We start from the raw sequence: 22,258 nt of genomic DNA on the forward strand, positions 1-22,258 counted from the left end.
TATAATACATCTGTTTGCACAGGTCTGGTGGAGCTGAATGGTGGCACTCTACAAGTGCTTAAATTAAATTATAATTCTTACAAAATGACTACATTTTCAAGTCAGTTTAAGTGACAGTAATTTGAGCAGAATGCAACTAAAGAGTTTGAATCGTTAATGTTAATTTACTGATTCAGGAGAGTGTCTTGTTTAGCTAAATTTTGATTTGAGATTTACCACAGGTATCATTAACATGTCATCTTATCCGACCTGGTAATCATCAACAGGTGCTTAAAAAAAATCAAAAATCAGTATGTAGACGCCCCAGCAGGCCACATATGCCGCTTTTCTCTGTTGTGATTGTCTTGGTATGTTGTGCAGTGCTTGAGTTATCTCTCAAGTGCCACAAAAGTCTTTCACAATTATTTGTGTGCGCTGAAGTTGTGGAGAATGTGGGACTTTCTCAGGGTCTAGTTTGCCAGGCCAGATGGTCTGGCTGAAGCTGCCCCCCCCCCCCCCCTTCAACAGGAGATCAAACACCATAGCTAATGTGATGTGTAACAAGACACACTTCTATTGTTCCCATCTTGGGACCAGTGAATAGGCACAGAGTGTGGGAAACGGGAGATACCACACTCACAGAGAGATGGCTGACGGGAAGCAGCTCTGTGCCGCCGCAGGTCTGAGCAATGGCCGAGACTTTATGGCATGAATTCAGCGCTCTCAGGCGGCTGGTGGGAGGGGGACTCGTCTTCCCACACACTTGTAGACAAAGACCCCCGGCAGCCATGTAGTGCACACCAACTTCCAAAGGAGGAGAACTTCGCACTGACATGATGACAAAGAGAAAAAAAGAGATTTAAAAAGCGCTGGGCTCATTGAAAGTTACTGGATTTTTTTTGATTTTTCAGTAATGACAACAGTTTTAAGTAGTACTGCTGATATGGGCCACACAGATGTAAGAGGAGAAAGAGAGAGAAAAAAAACAGGGCTCCATTACAGTGAATTTTAATTATCTCATTACCTCCAGAGATCCGAGATTTCCTTTTTTACCTGCTTTAATCTCTCTCATATCAGATTTATTGTGAATTATTGTTCAATACCTGTAGCACTTTTTGAGCATTTTCTACTGTGCCGATGCTGCTTTTACATGACTTGTGGTGGGGATGCTGCCACTGAGTGGACTCACTGCTGTACAAAAGTCTTGAGACTCTCCTCATTTATTTATTTTAGATTTTTCTATGAAAATGGGAAATATGGGCATTGAAAAATGTGCAAGAAAAAATGGAAATATAGTGTATAAGACAAAAACAGACAATTGTATAATCTAGTGAGTTCCAATATTTGGTGTGACAACACAGCCTGAACTTTTCTGTGTTCATAACTTCATCAGTTTTGACAAGCTCTCAAACACCACCACCTGACTGCACAGATGGCTGTATGCTCACCCAGCTTTACCCCTCTCCTTACCTCCTCTGTACACATTGATCATGACTCAAACTATAAATGTCGACTTTGAATTCATCACTCTACCAGACCTGTTGTGTCTGACTTTCAGTCCAGTTCTGGTGTAATTTTTCATACCTCAGCCTTCTCTCTGTTTCCCCTCTTTATGACCAACCTTCCACTGAGACCACTTCTGATGAGGCTTATGAATAGTAGATGAATCAACTGAAGGGACAGATATATCCATCAGATCTGGTGTTAAAGCTTTTCTTAAATTTTTCCTATTTCTTAAAGACATGACTTTCAGATACTGTACACCTGATGTAAATAGATGTAAAGACACTGCAGAGACACACTTCAAAATGGGCAGAGATATGCCAAGTTGGCTACTAAGACCTCTTTGGGAATCACCTTGTTCGTGTAAATATACTATTTTATGACTCTCAAGCTGTGTTATTTTTAGCAATTTTCATACATTTCAATAAAGAAGTAGGTTTAAATTATATTATATTATATGTTTTTGCAACAGGCTCCTAGTAACAAAGTGCCTATGTGTTGTGCCAGTGTTGTGTCTTTTATGTGTAGACACAACACTGGTTCATCACTTGAATTAGGGGCCTTTTTATTATTGAATGACTCATAGTTTAGCTTAACAAACAAACAAGAATCAAAAACAAAATTGGTTACAAAGATGCACGTCCCAAAACCTCCAGAGAGCCTGGAGAACTATTGACACTTTGAAATATTACAAAGGAAAGGTCTGGCTCCTCGGAAGCAAAGTCTAAAGAAATCAAGGGGCGGCCCAAGACTTTTAACAGTACTGCATCTCTGCAGTTCTTCCTTTGTGATGAAACCTTTAGTTCTTCTATCAGCACTATACATGGGTAACTGAAAGCACAGACCAAAACCTCCATACAGACAGGCAGTGAAGCCAGTTGACTTGATTTTTCCCAGATGGACCAGGACACAGAGTTTCTGTTTGAGCTGCAACAAAAGATCAATTAACATTCCTCGGAGCGTGGAGGAGCGGCATGGCTTTTGGAGCCCATTTAGCCTGATGTTGGGGGCTGGTGGGAAACTGGGGAGATGGGACTACTCACACTGCGCCCACAAGGCCAGCTTCACATCTGGGGCCAGCCAATGATGGAGGCCCTCAGAGGCACACTGCCAGCCCCGCTCATAATGCCATTAACTTGACACTAATTTGACACAGTTCATTTACAGCAGAGTCTGCAGACCCTCGGGGGAAGCGAGGCAAGGACTTTTGACTAAAGGCTGCCAACAATTTTTCAAAAGAAGTCATGACCAGTAATAAAGATATCTGCAAAATATGCTAAATTTATTAGTTTCGTAATAAATTCATGACTCGGTGACTCTCTCCAGCAGGGTGGCACTTTTGGGTCTTTCTTTGTTTGTCTTTCTATATGGGGGCAAATATAAACATGGCTAATATGCGCTCCCGCCCCTGTTTGTCTTTAATAAGAGGAACAAGAGGCTGAGTAAACGCCTCACGCTGTGCGTCAACACAAGCGCAAAAAAAATCGCTTGTTGGGCATTTTGAAGCGCACGCGTTGGTCGGCCCGGCTCGGGCCAGACAACTTACGCCACTCACCTCCTTTCACACCTGGGTCGTCTGTAGCTTTGAATATGCGCGAGATACACTGCTGAAGCTTTCCCTCACTCGCGATCCCCGTGGGAAACCTTAATGTCAAGGCTTGAGTGGGGCGGAGTTGGAAAAGCAACAGGTGGTAGACGAATAAGTTTCATCTAAGACTTCTTTGATTGTCCTGTCCTCAACTTTGATGGGACTGCCTGGAGTCCTACCCCAGGCCTTTATTATTCCAAAAACAACATTTTCTGTCCTCTCCACACTTTGCTATCTGAGCAGTAAAGTGCTCAAGTGTTCTTTGAAGGGGCATTTATATTGTTTTATTGCAGTAACTCATTTGGTCCTTAACTGCAGTCACCCCCTCCCCCTGGAGAGATTCTCTCTTTTGTGTATTTTACTCCCTCTGATCAGAATTAAAAAACAGAAAAAAAATCTGATCAATCCAGCTGATGTAAATTCGGAGATAGCACTTCTGATTAACTCTTAATTGCCTGTTGCTTATCTTGGGAAACATGCCCAGCAGAGATAAATGCTCTCTGAGTTATTGACATCTCCTCCATTGTTGTTGTTGGGAGTCCCACTGGTCAGAGTGTGGGAACCCCAGCCCTGCCTCAGCCACATGACTTTGTTATGCTAATCTCCCAGTATAAAATGAGGAGCGGCTCCTCCAGAGACATCACTGCTCACTTCACCTCTGCAGAGACATGGCTCCTTACTCAACAAACTACTCCTCTGTTCACCACATCAGGATCTCTGAGAAGGATAACATTAAAGTGAGTACCACAGGAGATTTTTAGATTGGCTTGTGCATTGCTGACTTGAAATGTGAACTTACTTGTCTGCCTTCTCTTTCTCAGATGAGGAAACCCATTGTGGAGAAAATGCGCAGGGATCGCATCAACAGCTGCATCGAGCAGCTGAAAGTCATTCTGGAGAAGGAGTTTCACAAGCAAGAGCCCAACTCCAAGCTAGAGAAGGCTGACATCTTGGAGATGACTGTGAGCTTCCTGAGGCAGCAGCTGCAGACAGGCCTCTGTCAGAGTGACTACAACCAGGCCTACTCTCAGTGTTGGAGGGACCCTGTGCACTTCCTTTCAGCTGGCTCAGAGGCTTCTCTCGCCCCTCTGCAGGGACTCCAGCAGCAGCAAGACCAGAAACTCCTTCAAGCCCAGACAGCCAGCAGCTCCTCCCCAGTCTGCTTCACACTCAGGCCCACCACAGTGCAGGACAGCGGGAGCAGAGGCCCCGTGTGGAGGCCTTGGTAGAGGCAGAGACTGAGACATGAGGGGTGCTGAACTCTCCCTCACTATGTAGGAAATATATTTTTCCAGCCTGCTCATTCCTGATGGGTTTCCTTAGCGTCTCATCACATTGATGGACAAGTAAAAGCACCGGCTGTCACGTAGCTGAAGATCCCGCTGTGACTCTTAATACGTACTTTCCCTTTGCGTTTAAAGCTGGAGGTTGATTTTGATTTTGAGTATTGATAGTTTTGTTGTTTACTCCAGTGGAGTTTTATCTTTGGACTACTCGATGTTACTGTATATGTGTCTGCCATACTGTGTTTATGGACAGCTGCTGTGGAGAATATTTCTCATCTGTTTTGATGTATCTATGCCAAACTCGATGTGTCAGTATGATTACAAAGCGTGTGTTTTGCGTGTAGATGGGTTTACATTTTTAACATGTTGTACTGAGATGTTTATATTGCTGTTCTGCTATTGTGTAAAGGTTCTTAAAACTCATTCCTAACATTTGTACGACAATTAAAAATAAAAAGAAACAATCATTAAAAATGCTTGCTGACTTCTTTTACATTTATATATATTTCATGAAAAAAGTCCACATTGGTACTATATATATATATAAAAAAATACCACTTTATTTTTGCCTCTTTTAGTGCATTTTTATTTTAACACCTCTTTTCAACAATGAATGTAGGGATGGTCATTAATGGTTTGATCTACAAGGCAACAGATATAAGGATGTTTGGGTCTGTACATATCTAAACAGCAAACTTAAAATGGGTTTTGACAACACTGCTGTACACACATTTTCCTCGTTTGGTTTGTAGATTTCATAATCAGGAAATGTGATAGGATTTCTTTGATTTATGCTAAGCAACGTGAACAGAAAAACACATTAAAAAATCCAGCAAATTGCATCTAGTTACTGGCATTTGCAGCCAGCATCTTGTCAGTTACACACGACAAGATGTATTTTATTTGCAATGCAAAGGCACAATAAACAATCAGCTGACCTTGGCATGTTAGAAACTAAAGCAGTCCCCCATGTTACTAAGTAAAACAATCACACATTCTCCACAGTGCCCAGATTTATGGCCTACATATTGTATTCACAATTACTCACACGTGTACACATATACTTACTTATAATCAAGTATAGACCGCAATAGCATTTTCCTAGCTTGTGTTTTACTGTAAATTCATGCTTCCAACACTCAGTATTCCTAACAGCACAGTGTAATGCTTGGAAATGAAAAATCAAAGCCACTGTTTGCTGCTACCTCTATTTTATTTTAGTATTTTATCAAATAATTTCTTCCCTAAAATAAAAAAAGGACGCTCATGTTCTTATGTGAACATTTTATGTTAACTGTGGATGATTTTTAGTCTTGGTGGTTTTGTTGTTCAAGCATTTCATTCACATCTCTCTGTTTAAATCTCAGAGGTGCTAACTTTGTTATCTCCCCTCACAGGTTGTGATGTAGTGAAAGGAGGCGTGGTTGGTGATGCATGGAGACGTGGGTGTGTAGGTGAAGCGATCAGATTCATTTTGGATGACACTATCAGCTCTGAAGCTGCTCTTCACTTTATAGCGTGTCATTAGCATGACAAAGGCACGTTAATTAAGCCGTATTGGGGTTTGTGTCAGATGAAGATGTATCAATAACTGAGAAGTGAAGCAATCAGAGGCTGGCTCAGTGGAGATAAAACCATTCCAGACTGAGAATGGAGTGCCGTCCATCTCTTATCAGGAGCTGCTGCTTATCTCAGCCTGCATTTACTCTGGGGAACGTGGGCAAAAGCTCCTGATATGCACCCAGGGAATAATTAAACAGGATGCATCATTGCACTGGTGGTGTCAGGGGAAAAGATGCCGAAAGAAAACATGTTATTATAGATTTAATTGCTAGTGTGGAAAAGGCAAATTCTTAGTTTTCACACCACAATGATTTACATAGTTTTTTTGTGCACATTTTTGTCCCTTTGACTTCATGGCAAAATATCATTAATGTGTGGATAGCCACATCCCAAATGAAACCTCGACTCTGCTGGTATTCGGGTGACTTTAATGGTTTGTTGATTTTAGTGTAACGAAAGACAAACACGGCCAAGAGCACAGTGAAACGTTGGCCACAGCAGTTTGCAGGTAGAGGTGTAAACGTGCCTTTGCATGGATTCAAACGGATAGTTTGTATGTTGGGCGATGTTGAAATGAAATTCCTGAATTTTTATTCTCGCGCCTTTTCTTTGTGTACAGACAATAAAACTCCTGCTTGTTCACCCATGGCACACTTCGATTGTTGACCGAGGGTATTAGCCTGTGAGTGGACAGAGAGACTGTGGGAAAGCCAACCTCCGACTCTACTCACACATCTACTGGTCAATAGCGCTGACCTCCCAGCCACAAAAGGCCTTTTCATCTATCCTCTCAAACAACAGCTAACAGCAGCAGTGTGTGTGTGTGTGTGTGTGTGTGTGTGTGTGTGTGTGTGTGTGTGTGTGTGTGTGTGTGTGTGTGTGAGTGTGTGAGAGAGAGAGAGAGAGAGAGAGAGAGAGAGAGAGAGAGAGAGAGAGAGAGAGACAAAGCAGTTAGGGATTTCTTTGACATGCAATGAGTTGTTGTATCATTCTGCAACTTGCTGTAACAAACTTTTATTCTGTAACCAGCTGCTTTTTGCTATTGACTCACTTGAAACTTGAACTTGACAATTAAATTACACTGAAATTAAATTATAGGACATCTAAGCAAAAGAATGCACAATCTAATAACACACAAATACACTCACAAGATAAACATTGTTTAAATAAAATGCATTTAAAGCTATTATTTTGCGCTGCCTTGAATATAAGTGCTGTTAATGTAATGAAATCACCACACTACTCATTTTTTCATGGTATACATTTGAATACAATTCTGGAAATGTGCAGTTGTGTTCATTTGCGGTCTCAGCACAATAATATAAATTTTGGGTACAAAGTATCCCCCGAGGAAGGCTAGGACACTGAAGAGTGTGGCAAACACTTGTGCGGCCATGGTGAACGAATCTCTGCTGATGAGGTAGAGGGTGAAGAAGCTGATCCAGGAGATCATGTACACCATGAGGCTGAAGGTCACGCACTTGGCCTCGTTGTAATTGGCTGGCAGGTCTTTGCCCATGTAACTGAAAGTGAAGCAGAGAACGCTGACCATGGACACATAAGCAAGTTCAACACCAGAGCCGACCGAGAGGGTCTTGCTGCACTCGAGCACGATGCGATCCTCGTAGAATTCAAGATCCATGGAAGGCCTGGGGGTGTCGAGGGCCACACGGAGCACGGAAATGATCAGCATGATGGCAGACACTAGGAAAATTGTGAACTCTGGCCCGTGTTTTTTTGCCCACTTGTCATAGGCTGGCGGCAGCTTGGATGCAAATTTAAAAATGCAGACAACCTGAAGGGCGCGCATAGTGATGCAGGCCAGGCACACAGTGAAGCTGTCCATGAATAGAGACTGCTTGAAGATGCAGGCCAGAGGCGATGGCTGGCCAAAGTGGCACAAAGAGCTTATGGTGGCTGCAGTCAGGGCTGCCAGCATCAGGAGGCAGGTGCGGCCCCCGGCAGACTTGGCTACGGGTGTGTTCAGGTTGAGCAGGAGGATTATTGCAGTGCCAAAGATCATGAGAAGGCAGGTGGCGAAAAAGAAGAGCAGGGCAATGGAGAGAGGGGCGTCCCATTCCAGCAGCAGGACAGTCCTGTTCAGGCACTGCTCACTGCTCGGGGGCGCCCACTGCTCTGGCAGACACGGCTGGCAAATTACAGGATCTAAGGAAGAGAAAAAGCACAGCTTGAAGAAAACCTGGGATATAAAAGCTGGACAGCAGTTGTGTCCACTGTTGGTTGAGCTCAGATTCACCAGCCCAAGTCTGAAACTTAAAGTCAAACACACAGCATTTGCTGGAAATCATATAATATGTGATTTGTTATTATTCAACATTGTGGCCCTTGTTTGGTTTTTTCAGGTCGTTTGGCTCCAGCGTCAGAATGTGCATTCAGCACCACCTATTGGACAATTTTACACACAACAATGTAATGGCGCTCTGTTGCAACGTGGATCACTTTGTTCACTGGAAGAAATCTTAAATAGCTGAACTCTATATTGAGTTCTGGAGCACAACAACTTAACTTTTATTTCTTGGATATCTTTATGATTTTGGGGGATTTGTATTTGCATTACATACAATCAGCACCTCTGACGATGCCGATAAACGACACATATTTATTACTGGCTTTTATAATAAAAAGATAGATTTTATATAATCTTTGTTATGAGATCATAAAATCTCAGATTCACTTTTCAGTCTCATTTTGCTACATAGAGATAATATGTGATCAAGGAAACCCTTTTCCACCGCCCGCCTCTCTGTTTTCTATTTATCTCTGCTCCTTTTTCCTTTTTCTTTGTTTACCACTTTTATTGAGGAATGTGGCAGCAGGACAGGCCTGGCAGTCGAAGCAGCACTTATGCTGCCCTGTCAGCAACTTCTTGTGGCCAGTTGGGCAGGGTGGTGAACAGATGGACAGTGGCACCTATACACAGTCAAAGAAAAAGACATATTATAGATTAGCTTTTATTTAAACAGGTCATCTCTAATAGATCTAGCTCTTGGTTGGAAGGGAGAGCAGAGAATAACAGAAGAAATAAATGCTATACAACAGATGCACATAAACCACAACATCAAAAGCATATTTGTTTAACCTTTTTAAATGAGAAATGAAAATGATCCTTTTTAGGGTTAGGGTTAATTTTCTGTGGGTCTTTTTGTAATATTAAATTTTTTTTAAAACTATAAAACAAACCCAAACACCATGTTGCTCTTACTGCTCTTGAACCTTCTTTTCCGCACCACTCAATTTGATCTGCATCAATTGTCAGTGTAATTGGGTCTGGGGTAAAGGAGCCCACTACTCTCAGGGACCAGTCAGTGCCCCTCCAAATCCAGGTAACAATATCATATCCTGTGGGTGGATCTCCATTTGCATCAAAGTACACAGAGGTGTTCTCCAGGGAAAATCGCACATGCTTTAGCTGCTGAAAAAGCTGGGGAGGACAGAAAATGAGAATTATGTAAAGAATAAACCCAAATCAAACCAAACCAAAACATCAGTTTAAATCAACTCACCTCCCATGGATGCACGGTTCTCTTGTTGCACTTTTCGGCATCACAACCAAGTGTAGTGTGCAGAGCATGAGCCAAAGCATACACAGCTTTATACACATTGAAGGCAGAGGCGATGTCATATTCCTCCAGAGAGTAATTATTTCTGGCGAGGCTGTACAGGTCTGTGCTCTGTAGGCAGTCATTTCCATAGCTCATGGTAACATTAGCGTTGGCGCGTTGCATTGAAGCCTCAACTATCTTTTTCTCAAACTCCTCAAATCCGGGAATGGATATAGGTTTGACGCCCACACCGATCACAGTACCGATTGTGTTGATTCCACTTATGCCTGATATAAGAGTTGCCACTGACCAGTCCTCCGTCCCGATCCACACTTTATCTGTTATGTTGCGCTCGAGTACAAATGGGAAGAAGCCACTGAGTTTCGTCTTGCTGGAGAAGACCACAATGGTATTGACGTGGGTTGTCAGTATGTCCGTTACCATGTTCCTCATGATCTGGACTGTTTCATCTGTGGCTGAGGGGATGACTCCTTGGTAGGCGATGCAGATGCCGTAGCTGGATGCTTGTTGGGACAGACTCTTCATGGCCTGAAGCCCATAGTCATTGTCACTGCCTAAGAGAGCGATCCAGGTCCAGTTGAAACGAACCAGGAGTTGGATCATAGCAGCTACCTGGTTCTTGTCACTGGAAATTGTGCGGAAAAAAGATGGATAGTATATCTTGTTGCTCAGCTGCTCACTTGATGCTTCATAAGAGATCTACAATGAGCAATGAGCAATGAGTTTCTTTTAAGATGTGAATGTGGAATATAAAATAATTCATGGACACGAGCAAAGACTTCCAAATATTAACTTACCTGTGGTACAAGAGAGGTCCCCAGTAAAGCAGCAGGGGTGAAAGACTTGCTGCTGCTGTCCGGCCCAATCACAGCCACAGCTGTTTGAGCATCACTGGAATTAAGGGCTGTGTTGTTCTGTGCCCCAGGTGTAGAAATGTTCCTGTACTGTTGGTCGAGCAGGTCCAGGGTGGCCAGGATACTGGCCGGTACTGAGCAAATATCGTACATCTGGTAGCCGAGTTTCACTCCTGGTAGGGGAGAAAGCACCCCTGTTTTGCTGTTGATTTCTTCCACAGCAAATCTCATAGCTTGCAACAGATGAAAACCATGTTTGTTGGGCCTGCCTCTGGAGAAGAAAAAAAAAGAGTGTTAAGTTTGAAAAAACTGACAATATTAACTGGTCCACAAGTGAAATGCATCTATCAGGTTTCTGTCTAATAAAACAGAAACACTCACTCTCTGCATGGAACCAGAGCAGGCAAACCACTCAGCCCATTAGTATAGAAGAGAGGAAAGAGTCCAGCGAAGGAGAAGTCCCCCTGCAGATACATCCCCTGGCTGTGAGTGGTGTGATCTAGATTCCCATCAGCTGACTGCAGCACTAACCAGCCCAAGGAAAGCAGCACAGTAACAGACATGCTCGTATTTTAGCGTCAGCTTATGCACATCTGCATGTGGAAGCTCAGTGTGTTGTGCAAAAACAGATCAGGAACTCTTCTTAAAAGTGTGGGCTGGCAGAGGGGAGGATTTTCCATTCTTCTGAAAAATGTTTACTGAGTGAAGGTACTTTGCATGTGGAATTTGTTGGTGTCATTAGAGTTTTCCTCCCGTTGAAATGATTTGCATAAATGAAAGTCATGAAGAGGCAGTGATTTTTTCATAAATCTTTGACCACTAACATGGAGTGAGTGCAGATTCACTTTTTAACACATTTATTAGGGCTGATAGTCTTTTCCAATATAAGACTTTGCTTTCAAGGATTTTAAATCTTAATCTTATAGATGATATTGCAATTTCAGTGTGATGTACATACATTACGTACATAGATACAAAGTGAATTTATCAACAAATGAAGGCAACATTACAGGTTTTGGGAGTTAAATGTTAACCTGATGCTGCTGGATACTTTTTGTAAGTACATTTTATGATATTATTTTTGTTAAATTCCACATGATGTGTGTTTAGTAAAAAGCAGCTGCCCATAAAACAGGAAATATCTGTTAAACTTTACATAGAAATAATGTGTCTCAAAAGTGTGTCTGAGTCAGCACAAAAACTAAGAATCTACTTTGAAGAGAAAGTATTTTTCCTTAAAAAAATAGAATGAAAAATAAAGTCATCAATGTTTAATAAATATAATATAAAAACGGTTTATTGAGCAGAATCAAGTATAAGATGCTGAAAGCCAAAATTTAATGTCACCAGATGAGGATTCAGGGTCTCAGGAGGTTAGCTTGTAAAGGCATAATTTGAAAGTCATGTCCTACTCAGAAGGACATTTTAGAAAATGTAAAAGCCAATAATAATAATAATAATACTAACAATACTACCACTAATAATAATAATAACAACAACAACAACAGTAATACATTTTATTAATTGGCTCTTTCAAAACACTCAAGGGTGCTTTAAAAGCAAATAAAAAAACAAATAACGAATTTCTAAATGTATATAATGTTACATGTTACACTAGTCTTATTAGCTACACTTATTTTGTAATGTGCAAATCCTTCATGAGGGCTGTACAGGTGTGCCAGAATTTGCATTTTGGTTGATATTTGACCTGTATTTTGTCAAACACACCTGTTGTACTAACATGTAATTTGCTTAGATCCAGGGAAAAACCATTGTTTGAACAGGAATACGGTGCATTTTATTATCCGCTGTATTATGCAGTCAAATAGCCATGTAAATTCAAATGCCTGTACAAACACAAAGATTTGATGGCATGCACACAATATGCAGACTTTTAACAGAAAGGTATTTGTTAACATGTCCGTATGAGCCAGGAAGTTGGATAAATTCTCTTTGTTTTGTCCTTTGATGACATATTGCAGTCAGATTAATAACAGAGCTGCATGAGTAATAGATCCAAGTTAAAGCAATCATAGCTTGAAAACAGTCACAAGAAAAATCTACTCATGACAAAAGGTTTATGAGTAAGACTCTGACCTTTACCAACGTGACTCCTCTCTGTGTAATTCTTCCTCTCAGCCTTCCAAAAACGTGTAAAGCAGCCATTATTAATGTACTCTTATGCTTCTTTAATATTATAACATTACACAAAGTGAATTGCAAACAGCTAAGCATAGACTGAAGTTGGGCAACGTTTTGATTAATCATTTGGTACACAAAGAAAGAAAAGTAGTACAACATTTAACTATATTCCTATATAACAACTGTTTGTAATGTCTTTGTGTTGAACTGGAGCAATAACACATAAGTGTTCGGGTCTTACAGCTTTTAAAAGATCAGCCGGTCAAACTGCAAATTTGAAGAGAGGCATTTTGGACATAACATAGCAAAACAATGGGCTGCTTGGCCTATAACTAAAGCTCCAATCATCTTCTCCTCTTCCCGTTGTTTTTGGCCTATCAATCTAATCAAAATATTGATCTGATAGTGTAAAATTGCATGTTTTAATGCATTTGAACTGCAGTGAAAAATAAACAAAAATACAAAACTTTAGTGAATTACTTTTAGCCTTGTAGCCTTATTACATGTTCTAGTATATACATATATAGTCTAAATCATCAAAAATACTGAGATATATTTCCCAAAATTCTCGTGAAATTATAGATGATACTGACTGTCTTTAAAAAAATCTGTGTTATTTAAGCAGTGGCGATATGAACAAAATAGCCTTCATCCCCGGATAAAGATGATGATGGTGATGCCCGGTCTGCTTGCGTCACTACCATGCGACGCGAACATCGAGGTGAAAGTGCAAGCTGCCATTTTTTGAAAGAAGTCTTTTTGATGAGTTAGGCGACCAAAGCCAAAGTGTGAGTTTCGCCGTTAGCGCTTCGTCGTTGGGTTTTTTATGCTGGTGGGTTGACACGTATTAATCGGGCTTGTTACAGAAGTTCTGTGTATCCAGAGTCTGTTTGGAGAGCAGGCTAGCACAGGGCTGCACTGCTCTGCAGATGGCTGCTTAGCTCGGTTGGCTAACGTTAGCTGGTGCTGTAAACAAACACTGGACTGAGTGAAGAAGCAGCTGCTGATAAAGGAGCTCATCTTCATCGCAGGCTTGCTTTAGCGGATTTGGTCGATAATTCAGGAAGCTGTGAGCTAAGGTAACGTTTGGGAGGAGCGGGAAACAGTTTGATGCTACTTGTCAGTAAGTTAGCAGCACAACTTCAGTTTTGATGACAGTGCGAGTCTCTCCAAAATAGCTCGGGGCTCAGTCGCGTTAACGCTGGTCGGAGTCGGTCCGGTCACAAGGGAAGCGCCCACTTACTCACCGGCATGTCGTCCTTCTCTGAGTCCGCCCTGGAGAAGAAGCTGTCGGAGCTGAGCAGCTCGCAGCAGAGCGTCCAGACTCTGTCTCTGTGGATCATCCACCACCGCAAACACTCGGCCCTCATCGTCAAAGTGTGGCACAGAGAGCTGAAAAAAGGTGAGACCTGACTGCCCTCCTGAAAAACCCCCCACACATTTGTGTGTATGTTGCAGCCAAAGAGAGAGCCGGTAACTAACAAGTAAAGGACACTGTACACAGACTGTAAACTCATTTTACGCTGTGAGCCACGTACAGCACACTGCAAAGCCCCTTTCTGTCAGTGCAAAGAAGTTTAACTGTGCATTTAATCCATGACATTATTTTAGTTTCAGGAAATAAATGTGTAGGATGACTTCTGGTATCTTACAGCCCAGTCTGTCCTGTACTGTTTTGTTTTTGTTTTTTGTTTTTGTTTTTGTTAATAGGAAATAGCCTTTCTTAAAACTGTGGACCTATTGTAAAAAACAAACAAACCCAAAAACATAAACTGTTATACTGCATTGTACGGGGGAAAAAACTATTTTTCTCTCAGTTAATTGTTTATCTGTTGCTTAATTACTTTGGTGCAGTATGAACAGTCAAGGGGGAGGTCTTTCTCAGTAGGAAAAGCTGTAATCCAAAATTTATGCACCTTTCTACATTTTCCAAAGCTGTTTAGTGGGCTGAATTGGAATCTGTGCTAGGCTGATTCTGGTCCTTGGGCTTTATGTTTGACACCCCTGCCCTAAGACCTTATAGATGGTCAGCTTACATGGGTGTGAAAGAATAGAAATACTAGTAAATCCAGTTTTATTGCGACTAACAGTGTATTTTTCCTCATTCTTATGCAGTAAGTAAAGGAGATGGGCATGATGAAGGGAAAATATGCCAATTAAAACTCAAACTGCAACTCAAACTCAAAATAATTTGAATGTGAGAAACTGATAATCACTCTGTGAATTTTCCTTGTTAATTTTGTTAAAGCTAACGTTTAAAATGAGATATTTTTCATGTACGTTGCAGCTAAAAGCAGCAGGAAGCTGACATTCCTGTATCTGGCTAATGATGTCATCCAGAACAGCAAGAAGAAAGGCCCCGAGTTCACCAAAGACTTTGAGTCTGTGCTCGTCGATGCCTGCTCCCATGTTGCCAGGTATATTTTAACGGTGACCACCGTGTTCTCTAAGTCTGCTCCAAATTAGACTCTCCTGAATGTAGTAAATGTGTGTGAGTCTGTGTGGGGAAGTAGATGCATGGGAAGTCATTTGTTTGAATTTTGTTTTGTGTTTTTGCTTATCTATTAAGCACAGCAGATCCTATCTGGACGTCTGCAGCCCCCGTTATCTTTTGTTTTTTAGAAAATATGTCATAAAAACTCTGGATGTGCTTTGATCTTTTTATAGCCTTCCTGTGCGTCTTTAAATTTAAAATTTTTATGTAACTCGTTACTCCCTTATTGTCTGCTGAAATCTGTTGCTCCTCTCGTCGCCCTGCAGTGATGCAGACGAGAACTGTAAAAAGCACATGGAAAGACTGCTGAACATCTGGAAGGAGAGGAACCTCTACAGAAGCGACTTCATCCAGCAGCTCAAACTCGCCATAGAAGACTCAAACAGCCCCAGGCCTTCAGGTTAGATGACTATTACATAACATGTTGTCACAGGTGTATGTAAATGTATACGATGCGTTTGACATCACAGCATTTCACTTTAAAACCATGGCCGGGATCACCAATACTGAAAGAAGTCACATTTTGTGGACGTTTGTTAGAGAGCTGTCATGATTTATGAGGTGACTGTATCAGTGGGCTGCGTCTGAGTAAATACACTGATTACGACTGAATAATTCTCCAAACAGGAAGCCTTTCTTTTCACTCTTTCACTGTTAACAACATGTGTGTCGACACACCTGCATTTGCAGGTAAATGGCAGGTTTTTACTGAGTTTGTATCACAGAACAACAGAAAGAGCAGCGTTCAAGTACCCAAAATGTTATCTAACAGTAAATACATTTTCGGGTTTATCCTGTCGACATCAGTATGCCATCATAGGTGTTAAAGGAAACACATTAGTGACCTCATGATGTGTTTTTTCTGTTCTGTTATCTCCAAACATCACTCTGCAGAAGAAAAAAAGCCAGTGAAAAGAAGCTATCAAAAGATCCAGGAAGATGAGGACGATGATGACAACGACTATAGAAGCCACACTTCTCCTCGCAACGCAGATTCCACGGCAACTCAGCTGGTGAAGATGCCAACGTTTAATCCAGATAATGTTAAAATGGTGGTATTTTTGACTGGCCTCCTTACTGATCTCTTATTACTGTTTCCCCCACTTCCTTTTTTTCCCTTGTCTCCTGTCTTTAAACACACTCTGGCACACGTGCAGACAGAGGAGCTGGTAAAAGCCCTGCAGGACTTAGAGAACGCTGCATCAGGTGACGCAGCTGTTCGTCAGAAGATTGCCTCGCTGCCGCAGGAAGTCCAGGATGTTTCCCTGCTGGAGAAGATCACAGGTAAGGCTTGGACAGCTCAGCTCGGTTTTGGACAAAATTGTTGGTAACCTTCTGTCAAAGAAAGAACAACCTACAGTGGTCACTAAAATAATAACTTGAAACTGAGATAAGTAATAACACTAAAACAAAAAACTTCAAGAAAATCAGACATTGCTTTTAAATTGTCGTTCAGCAGAATCCTTTTTTTAAACAACTAATGAAATTGGCCTTGCTATAAATGATGGTACCCCTAGAAAAGACTGATTCCACTAGTGCCTACTGAGCTCAATTCGACTCGGCTTTTATGGTTTTTGATAGTAGGACCTGGTACCAAGCGAGCTGAATCGATCCAAAAATGTCATGCTAACAGACGGCATGCTGCCAATTGGCAAGTCAGTGGTGTCACTCGGTGAGTCATGAGAGTGACTCCTTCACAAAATTCAAAACAGACTTTCTTTAAACCCTGCAGTTTCAGCCAAATTGCTGTAATGATCCCATCCACATTAGATGGTAGTTGATTATAATGAAAAATGAGACAAAACGAGTAGAGTTGATCCGAGTAGGTACCGGTACTAGTGGAAAAGAGCCAAGGTAAACTAGATTGTGCCCTGTAATTAGCATCACAGGTGTCTTCTATGGTGTGTACCACACTGACCACAGAAAGCTAAGGAGAGAGCAGCCTCAGGAGATCTTTTTGTAGAGCTTGAGCTTAGATTGTTTTATCTCTGCTTTCAGTGTGATAGAATTGTTCCTTCCAAAAAGACTCGCACTCAATCAATAAATGTTAGGACAGAACATATATACAGCAATCAAGTACTGCATGCAGAGGAGCGTGTTTATCTGGAGTAACCTCAGTTTAAATTAAGGCTCTGAGATTAACAACACACTTTGGCTCAACTCTAGACAAAGAAGCCGCAGACAAGCTCTCAAAAACTGTGGATGAAGCCTGCTTGCTGCTGGCAGAATATAACGGGCGTCTGGCCGCAGAGCTGGAGGACCGGCGGCAGTTAGCACGTATGCTCACTGAATACATCAGCAGCCAGAAGGAGGCACTCATGGAGAGAGAGAAGAAACTGGAGGTAAGGCACTTGACAGACGCAACAGTCATTAGAAAAGGATGTTTGAATGCTTGTGTTTGTCTCATTAATAAAGGGAGCTGTAATACCTGTAATACACTTTGTAGAGTTAAGTACAGATGTCTGAACTCATTATAGCAGTTACCATACAGCATGCCATATTATTTCACAGATAACTGCAGGAAAAATACCTAAAGGTAACAACACCCCCATCTTTTTGAGGTCATGTTCAGTGACTCAGATTAGCTGAGGAGATAAAAACAGCTGCAAACATGTTTATTTCTGCTGTTTAGAAGTTTAGAAGCAGTTTACAGCTAATGCTTCAGCCCTGAAAGCACTCATTGGCTAAAAACATGCCCACATAGCTGGGAGCATGTCTGACATGGCAAGAAATAAAAGAGGTCAGAAGGTCAGCACAGATCTGGTTATCACAGTTGGCAGACGTTTATTCTTGGATGTTTAAATACAATTTTGACGTTTATTACTGACATTTTGGTGCATCTAGCTTTAGAGGTCATCTCCCTTCTTTACTGCCTTGCTCTTCTGTTTCCTGCCTCACATGTTTTCATATTAAAAAAAGATGTAATTTGCTCATACCTGTGCGTATCGTCATTTTTTCGGTAGGAGTATAAGCAGAAACTGGCGAGAGTGACTCAGGTGAGGAAGGAGCTCAAGTCCCACATCCAGAGTCTCCCTGACCTTTCGCTGCTGCCCAACGTAACTGGGGGTCTGGCCCCGCTCCCCTCAGCAGGCGACCTCTTCTCCACCGATTGAGAACCCTTTGCCTCGACGAAGTCTCCCGTATGCTCCTCCCCAGACAATCTCAGCTCCACGTTGGATTTACAGAAATACTCCCAACTATGTCTCCAGCCAGAGGACACGTGTGGTCAATCCTCTTAACAGTCGCCAGCCTACCTGCTAACTCAAACCTGCAGGACGAGGACGAGGAAGGCTTTTGGTAAAATGAGAATGCTCTGCAGAGGAGAATAAAGACTCTGTCAGCCTGTTTATTTTGTTAGTTTTTTTCCCCCGTACCCTCTCGATCGTCAAGGATTCCACTTCACCAGCTTGGAACAAGTTTCCTGTTGCTTTTATTTTGTTTTAAATGCTGGAAGTTTCAGTGATTTAGGAAGAGGAGCTTAGACGTAAACCTGGTTATCAGGACATGTCAGTCGAAGCATCTGGCTGTAAGTTATAGTTCGGATTCAGTGAGCAAAGGCTGTCTGTCCGCTCTCTTAATTCCTAAAGGCTGTGGCTACACTGTGAAGAGGATGTACCATTCATTAGGTTTACTTTTTGACTTTTATTTGCTTGGTTTTTATCGACAAATTAGAGAGATTGTTGATTTACGGTGTGTAAGTGTGTGTTTGTATAGTTAGAAAAAATATCAGGCCACTTCAGTATGTGTTGCTTTTTTGGTTGTTTCACCGGACGCCACACACAGCGCTTTCATTAAAGTAACACTTGGTAGAGTCTGAAAAATGGGATTTGTGGGATACAATCATTCAGGCAGCAATTTTAAAGACAAGGGACTTTTTATTTTCCTGTATGTAAGGATTTTCCTTATTTTGATACAAAGGTGCACAAGGTTCAAAAGAACTGTTGTCATGCTTTCATTTGAAATATGATGAAGCTCATTATGTTCGTTAGTGGAAAAGAGGCACAGTTTGAGTTTTGCTAATGAAATCCTGCACGTTTGAAAAAAGATCATCTAAATGCTAAAACTAAAAATACTATTGCTGTATCTTTTGAAAAGGTAATTGATAAGAAGGCAAAAATAAAAATAAATGAAGACATCAGGAGGATTGAGCCGTTATTAAAAGAAGTGTCAAGATAAACGAGTCAGAAAACGACATTTGCTGATATACTGATCACAACATGTTTGGAAAAGTTAAATAAAAGGGTAGCGTAGTTGCATTAATTAGATTATATGTTATTGCGAAATGAACTGACCATTCTCTACTTTAGCAACATTAATAGACACATTGGACTGATCAGAAATAATTATTAAATATTCCACAGTTCTAACTGCCTGTATCGATTTAAGTATTCAACAGGTTCACGCCTGCATCCCCTTCATATTTGTTTTTGTTTTCTCTTTTCATGGGTGATCCATCCTGTAACAAATGTGTTTATTTAGATATGGAGGTCAGGAAAAGTTGTAATTACCAAAGTCATTATTTTGGTACGAGCCTTTTAGGAGCAGTTCTGCGAGAAGGCCATTTTGTCATTTTGCTTAACTGATATTTAATTTTCAGTTGTCTGATACACACACAAAAAAAAAAACATTTATTGAAAAAGTTTATGATAAAAAGATCAGAGACGTTTAACAAACTGCTCATTTCATTAGCGTCTTCAGAAACACGTAGCGACTCCTGCTGCTACAGCTGAGGTGATTTTTTTCCTTATATAAAAGAAAGATTGTAGAAGCTGTAGCTTATCTGCTGATTCCAAACGCTCAGCTGAGACATGCTGTTCATGGAAAACCGTTGCAGTAAAATGATTGGCCTCTCCCGGAAGCCTGAAACCACGAAATCTTTCAAAGAGCAGGTGAAAATTAGCAGTTTTCTGCAGCGTTTGTTCAACCAAAGGTGTGGATGCATTCGTCAGAGTCATTACTGGGGTCATAAAACAGATGTTTGGGCTTTAACATGATCCCTAATATCAAAGTAAACCTTTGGACTTTGGATGTCGAACATTAAAGCGGAGCCATTATTTCATTAATTCATGTTCATCTGATAAAAACCAAAACCAGGAAAGATTTCAGTAAAATTTTAACCCAGATATGCTTGACTGTAGATAACACTTAGATATTTTCTTACTGACTTGCTGTGTGGTATGTGTTTCTCTATAGAATCAGTCTGTACTACCAGGACTCTGCCACTAGGGGTAATGTTTTTTCTGTAATGAAAGTGATTCAGTGGATGCCAATAAACTGGAACCATTTGAACAAATTCTGTGTGTATTTTACATAATTTCAGTATAATGCGAATATACTTACTTAAATTAAAAATGGGTTTTAATTATAATACATAATAACACAAAAATAATAATAATAATAATAAAGTCATATGTGCAAATCAGAGTTTTCCAGCCTTTCATTTAATGCAGTGAGGAAACTCGGGCCTTTTCACAATTTAGAGACCATGAATTACATTTCTGTCATAATTTTAAGTTATTTAAGTAGTGGACCTTATCCTTCTAGGATCTTTTCATTGGGTTTGGTGTATCCTCTATCTAAGAAATTCCCTACTTTAAATATTATATTACAGATATGATGGTGGATGTCAGTAAAAAATCACAGGAAGATGAAAGGGGAACAGACCCTTTCTCATGCTCCTTAGAAGCTGTAAGGGTGGAGGAAGAGTCCTGACTTCAGAAAACTGCATGTGACTCGAAGTAGAGTTCAACAAATACTCAATTTAAGGGGCAAATAAAAATTTTTATTTATTTATTTATTTCCATTAATCATGAATACTACATGAATACATATATAGATATAGCTGCGTTATAAAAACTTGACTTTTATGCACCGGTTTACAAATTGTTTACGTTTGTAAATCAGTGCATAAAAGTTTCAAGTGTTTACACCAGTTGAATCTGAAGTGTCAATTCTGACTTTCTGTGTATTGCTGCATGGTTGGAGAGACTGAAGTCTAACAAGAACAAGGAAGCTCTGAAAATGATACATAGATATTTCAAGATTTACAAGAGGAATGAAAAACTTGAAAACATTATATTTTCATGAATATTTCTATGTCTACACAATGTTTATGCTCAAAAAGAAGTAAGATGAAGTTTCACATTTTCTGTTCCTACCCTCTTATTTCAAATTCCATTGTTTACAAATCAATATTCCAAATTCGACATTAAACGATCCATACATTTTTAACTGTATACAAGTCTAAACTCATATACAATACACACATGAAACAATTTAAGCTCTTAAACCAAAACAACAACAAACTACATTTTTACCTAAGCTAAACACCCTATGATGTTTGTAATTTGCTTCATATGGAATTATGCCTATGTGACAAACACCTTAATGAATACTTTACATTTGGGTTACGCTTTGCTTAATCAATAAAAATCAGGACAAAGCTTTATTATAACACAATAGGACATCTCAGTCACTAAGAGGAACATTTCCTATATTCATAAAATTTATTGTTTTTAAACAATTGTGTACATTTTTGTATAGATGTACCTTTCTTAACTTCATCTGTACAGGTGTTCCACACACTAATGCCTGTGGCTGTAATGTATGATATCTATGAGAACACATCACACAGGTATGCAGCTCCAGCTTTTGTTCTTCAAGTGTCTATGCTGACTGATGAATAATTTTTGTGAGTAAGTTAACTGAGAATAAAAATACATTTGTTTTTCCTTAAATAATTTTAGTTGAAAGCTGCTTGTAAGATGCAACACAAAATAATAACCAGTAAATCCTGATTACACAGACATCTTTCACATATCAGCGATCACAATTCATTACACTGTAATTATGAAAAGACTCATTGCTGAAGTATACTTTTAATGTGGCTGAAGCAGACCTGAAAAACCTGCAGTGGCAGCGTCACAAAGCCAAGGCAGCCAAGCAGCCATGCACTGAGAAATTCAAAGATATCACCAGCAGAGACGAGTAAGTTGTTTTTTTGTTTTGTTTTTTTACAGTATCAGTCAAAGGTTTGGACACACTCAGTCAAAATGGAGTACTTCTTGGATGCCGGTTTAGCTCGGCTGGATGAGCAGGTGACCATATGCCGCATGGCTGAAAGTGGCGGGCCTGGGTACTAGTCCAACCTGTGGCCCTTTGCCGCATGCCTTTCCTGTCGATCTTCACTGTTTCTGTCAAATAAAGCTGTTAAAAGGATAACAAATATATTTTTAAAAAGGAGTATTTCTTTATTTTTCATTATT

General features: G+C 40.5%; 3 protein-coding genes across 4 annotated transcripts; 2 read left to right on the forward strand and 1 right to left on the reverse strand.

Moving 5' to 3' along the window:
* The first annotated feature begins 3,653 nt into the window (after positions 1 to 3,653).
* On the forward strand, positions 3,654 to 4,830 carry her12 (hairy-related 12). Its single transcript, XM_080899587.1, has 2 exons — positions 3,654 to 3,807; positions 3,892 to 4,830. Exons 1-2 carry the CDS (start codon positions 3,739 to 3,741, stop codon positions 4,297 to 4,299), a joined length of 477 nt encoding a protein of 158 aa, XP_080755713.1. The 5' UTR covers positions 3,654 to 3,738; the 3' UTR covers positions 4,300 to 4,830.
* Positions 4,831 to 7,162: 2,332 nt separating this feature from the next.
* tas1r1 (taste receptor, type 1, member 1) lies at positions 7,163 to 10,920 on the reverse strand (the record flags this gene model as incomplete). Its single annotated transcript, XM_080899610.1, has 6 exons — positions 7,163 to 8,085; positions 8,730 to 8,850; positions 9,143 to 9,361; positions 9,444 to 10,202; positions 10,301 to 10,628; positions 10,739 to 10,920. 6 exons carry the CDS (start codon positions 10,918 to 10,920, stop codon positions 7,163 to 7,165), a joined length of 2,532 nt encoding a protein of 843 aa, XP_080755736.1.
* A 2,276-nt stretch (positions 10,921 to 13,196) lies between these two features.
* On the forward strand, positions 13,197 to 20,286 carry rprd1b (regulation of nuclear pre-mRNA domain containing 1B). 2 transcript variants are annotated; one of them, XM_080898132.1, is made up of 8 exons: positions 13,197 to 13,578; positions 13,678 to 13,901; positions 14,787 to 14,916; positions 15,260 to 15,393; positions 15,888 to 16,006; positions 16,151 to 16,277; positions 17,160 to 17,335; positions 17,957 to 20,286. In XM_080898132.1, exons 2-8 carry the CDS (start codon positions 13,751 to 13,753, stop codon positions 18,104 to 18,106), a joined length of 987 nt encoding a protein of 328 aa, XP_080754258.1. In that variant the 5' UTR covers positions 13,197 to 13,578; positions 13,678 to 13,750; the 3' UTR covers positions 18,107 to 20,286. The 2 variants fall into 2 exon arrangements, with proteins under 2 accessions (XP_080754258.1, XP_080754257.1); XM_080898131.1 differs by having other exon boundaries at positions 13,197 to 13,901.
* The last annotated feature ends 1,972 nt before the right edge of the window (positions 20,287 to 22,258 follow it).

Source organism: Rhamphochromis sp. 'chilingali' (assembly GCF_963969265.1).
Source record: "Rhamphochromis sp. 'chilingali' genome assembly, chromosome: 12".
In the NCBI taxonomy this organism is placed as follows: domain Eukaryota; kingdom Metazoa; phylum Chordata; class Actinopteri; order Cichliformes; family Cichlidae; genus Rhamphochromis; species Rhamphochromis sp. 'chilingali'.